This window comes from Gracilinanus agilis, unplaced genomic scaffold (genome assembly GCF_016433145.1).
Source record: "Gracilinanus agilis isolate LMUSP501 unplaced genomic scaffold, AgileGrace unplaced_scaffold10374, whole genome shotgun sequence".
NCBI lineage: Eukaryota > Metazoa > Chordata > Mammalia > Didelphimorphia > Didelphidae > Gracilinanus > Gracilinanus agilis.
In genome coordinates, this window is record NW_025340672.1 from 1,999 (window position 1) to 5,485 (window position 3,487).

At 51.0% G+C, this 3,487-nt stretch overlaps 1 protein-coding gene across 1 annotated transcript; it reads right to left on the reverse strand.

Annotated features, from left to right (window-relative positions):
* Window positions 1-348: 348 nt before the first annotated feature.
* LOC123253917 (GDH/6PGL endoplasmic bifunctional protein-like) lies at window positions 349-3,373 on the reverse strand. Its single transcript, XM_044683007.1, has 2 exons — window positions 2,981-3,373; window positions 349-1,712 (listed from the first exon to the last, which is right to left on the reverse strand). The coding sequence occupies exons 1-2, from the start codon at window positions 3,033-3,035 to the stop codon at window positions 349-351; spliced, it is 1,419 nt and encodes a 472-aa protein (XP_044538942.1). The 5' UTR covers window positions 3,036-3,373.
* Window positions 3,374-3,487: the final 114 nt, after the last annotated feature.

Here is a 3,487-nt window from a genome sequence, read left to right on the forward strand (position 1 = left end):
GATGAGGAAAACGGAGACCCAGAAAGCTCCTAGATCATAGACTCGGAGCTGGAAAGGACCTCAGATACACCATCACCTCTAACCACCTCATTTGACAGATGAGGAAACTGAGGTCCATGGAAGTTGAGTGATTTTCCCAAGATCACACATTTCGCATATCAGAGTCAAAATTTGAACTCGCATCCTCTGATATCAAATCCAGCCTCTTTTTGGACTCATTCAGTTCATAGCTATTGTCTGCTCCTCTCCCCACCCTTCTGGGTGCTGTTGGAATGTGTTGGCCTTAGGGCACCAATTTCTTTAGTAAGCAAGGAGGACAGGAGAGGGCAGGTGAGCCGATGGGCACCATCAGCCCAAAAAAGCATCATAGTCCATGTACCAGACGAGCTGGCCAGAAGTAGGGAGGACCCCAGAAATGGGCCACTTCTTGGGCTCGTGGCCTACCCGGCTCACCTGGAGGGCAATGTCCTTCTTCCTTTTGCCCATCACCAGGACGGCTACCTTCTTGGCCCGGTTGATGAGGGAGAGGCTGAGGCTCATGCGCTGGTGAGGCTTGGCCGGGCTCTCGGTGAGGACCACCAGCTTCTCTCCTTCCAGGCCACTGGGTGAGTGAGGAAAGAGGGAGGCTGTGTGCCCATCGGTTCCAAGGCCCAGGAGCACCAGGTCAAAGCTGCTGTTGGTCACAAGGGCCGAGATCTCCTTGGCATAGAGCTCGGCTCCTTGGTCCTCTTCCACGCACAGCCTCCGGTGCAAGTGGACAGGCATGGGGTGGATGTTGCAATAAGGCACTCGGATGTGCTGGAGAAGGTGGACGTGCAGGCCCTGGAAGTTGGACTCGGGGTCGGTCAGCGGGACACATCGCTCATCCACCAGCCACAGGTGAGTGTGGTCCCAAGGGAAGTTGTAGTGCCACGTGGCCAGCCTCTGAAAGAGGGCCACGGGGCTGGCACCCCCTGAAAGGGCCAGGTGGAATTCCCCAGAGCGTCTCACGGCCCGCTCGGCCGCCACTTCGATGTCAGACGCCAGCCGGGCGATCAGCTCCTCGGGCCAAGCTGAGACCAGCGGGCTCTGTCGGAACTTGGCCTTGAGGACGCGGAAGTCGCTAGGCAACGGCGCAGAGCTGGGGTTGGACACCAGCTCTTCCACCTCCCGCTGCACAAAGACCACCTGGTTGCCCTCCTGCTCAAAATCCAGCAGGTGCTCATTGCCAGTCCCCCCGGGGTACAGCCGGGGCACCTCCTGGGCGATGCTGTCCAGCAGTGGGGTCCACACGTCCCAGGAGGCCAGCAGGTTCTCGGTTGTGATGAAAGAATTCTTCTTTTGGTGGAAGATGTGGGAGATCAGAACAGAGTAGGCATCCCTCTCCAGGCTGGGGCGGTAGGCATAATAATCGGCCAGCCGCTGACCGAAGAGGTGGAGCTCGGGCATTTCCTGGATCTCCTGCCAGCTCCCAAGGGGCAGCGAGGGCTTAAACAGGTTCCTACTGACCAGCACTGCAGGGCTGCCCAGAGTTCCGTGCCCAATATAGAAGATGATCTGTCTCGGCTGGCACTGGCTCTTCCCCGAGTCCCGATGGCTCTCGCTCTGGGCACAGTATGCCCGGTTTTTGAATATGATCCGGACGTAGCCCACCCTTTCATCCAGGGCTTTACCAGACATCAGGATGAAGGGGACGCCCTCCCAGCGCAGGTTGTCGATCTGAAGGAGGACACCTGAAAGGAGAAAGGAGAGGAGAGAGAATTGAGAAGGGCCCTCGGACACGGGCAGGACAGAATCGTTTTAGAATTGTTCTGGGGTCTTGGCGGCCAGCTAATCCAACCCACATTGAATGGGAAGGGATGCCCTTGACAACATACACAACAAATGGTCATCGGGACTTGGGTTGGAATCTCCAATGAGTAGGAAAGTCTCTGTCCTCACCTCTTACTTCCTTCAAGTCTCAGTTAAAATTTTACCTTCTGGTATAGCCAGAGGTCTCAGTGGAAGGCTGAAGTCAGGAGGTCCTGGGTTCAAGTCTGACCTTCAAACACTTCCTAGTTGTGGGATCCTGGACAAGTCATTTAATTCCCTTTGCCTAGCCCTTGACCTTCTGTCTTAGAGTTGTTTCCAAGACAGAAAGTAAAGGTTGTTGTTTGTTGTTGTTGTTGTTTTAAGTTACTTTGACCATTTAAGGGGCAGCTAGGTGGCTCAGAGAATAGGGAGTTAGGCTTAGAGATGGAAGGTTCTGGGTTCAAATCCAGCCTCAAAGATTTCCTGTCTGTGTGACCCTGGGCAAATCACTTAACCCTAATCGCCTAGCCCTTATCGCTCTTCTGCCTTAGAACCAATGCTTAGTATCAATTTTAAGTCAGAAGGTAAGAGTTTAAAAAAGAAAAGAAAAAAAGAAAAAGTGCTCATTGACTGACCTCCCAAGGAAACTCATTTCCCTTTAATAGAACTAAGAATTGGGAAGTTCTTTCTGTCATCAGGCCCATACTGACCCTAAACTCTGAGTTCTACCTGTCACCCCTAATTCTGCCCTCTTGGGCCAGTCAGGGAATACAAGATTCATCTTATTGTATTTTTTTTTTAACCCTTGTACTTTGGTGTATTGTCTCATAGGTGGAAGATTGGTAAGGGTGGGCAATGGGGGTCAAGTGACTTGCCCAGGGTCACACAGCTGGGAAGTGGCTGAGGCCAGATTTGAACCCAGGACCTCCCGTCTCTAGGCCTGGCTCTCACTCCACTGAGCTACCCAGCTGCCCCCTCATCTTATTGTATTTTATTTAAAACCCTCACCTTCTCTCAGTATCAGTTCTAAGGTGAAAGAGTGGGCAGGGCAAGGCAATCAGAGTTAAGTGACTTGCCCAGGGTCACACCACTAGGAAGTATTTGAGACCAGATTTGAACCCAGGACTTCCTGACTCCAGGTTTGGTATTCACTGTTCTATCTGGCTGCCCTAATAACCACAAAACTTTTAAGGGCAAACCCTTCTGTCCTACCTAACTTTCCCTTTCCCCGCCTTCCTGCGAGCTAGCTCCTTTCCTCTCTCCATGCTTCCTCTGTAAATAACTTAAAATGTTTTATTCTTATCTTCTGGATTGATATCACCATCATTTTCAAATGTATCCCTCCCTTCTTCCTTATCCAAGCCTCCCTTGTGAAAAAGAAGGAGGAGAGAGAACAGTTTGACAAAACCAGCCAACACATAAACTGATTCTGACAGGATATGTGATGTTCCACACATGTAGACCCCCAACCTCTGCAGTGTTGTGAGGAGGAGTATGGATGGATGTTCTTCCTCTCAGGGTGAGACTTATAGAGAGGATGAAATGAGAGAATAACTGTAAAGTGCTTAGCCTGGTATATAGTAAGTGCGATATAAATGGTAGCCATTATTATTATTATCTGTAAAATGGGGCTACATAATAATAACATCTGCCTCCCAGGGGTGTTGTGAGGACCAAATGAGATAGCATTTATAAAGCACAGTGCCTAGCATATAGT

Bases quoted from the DNA above. Each gene is read 5' to 3' on its own strand.
- LOC123253917 (XM_044683007.1), bottom strand. From the start codon at position 3,035: ATGGAGAGAGGAAAGGAGCTAGCTCGCAGGAAGGCGGGGAAAGGGAAA. The intron at 1,713-2,980 runs AGGACAGAAGGG...TTCTCCTTTCAG, and splicing joins GGGGAAAGGGAAAGTTAGGT to GTGTCCTCCTTCAGATCGAC.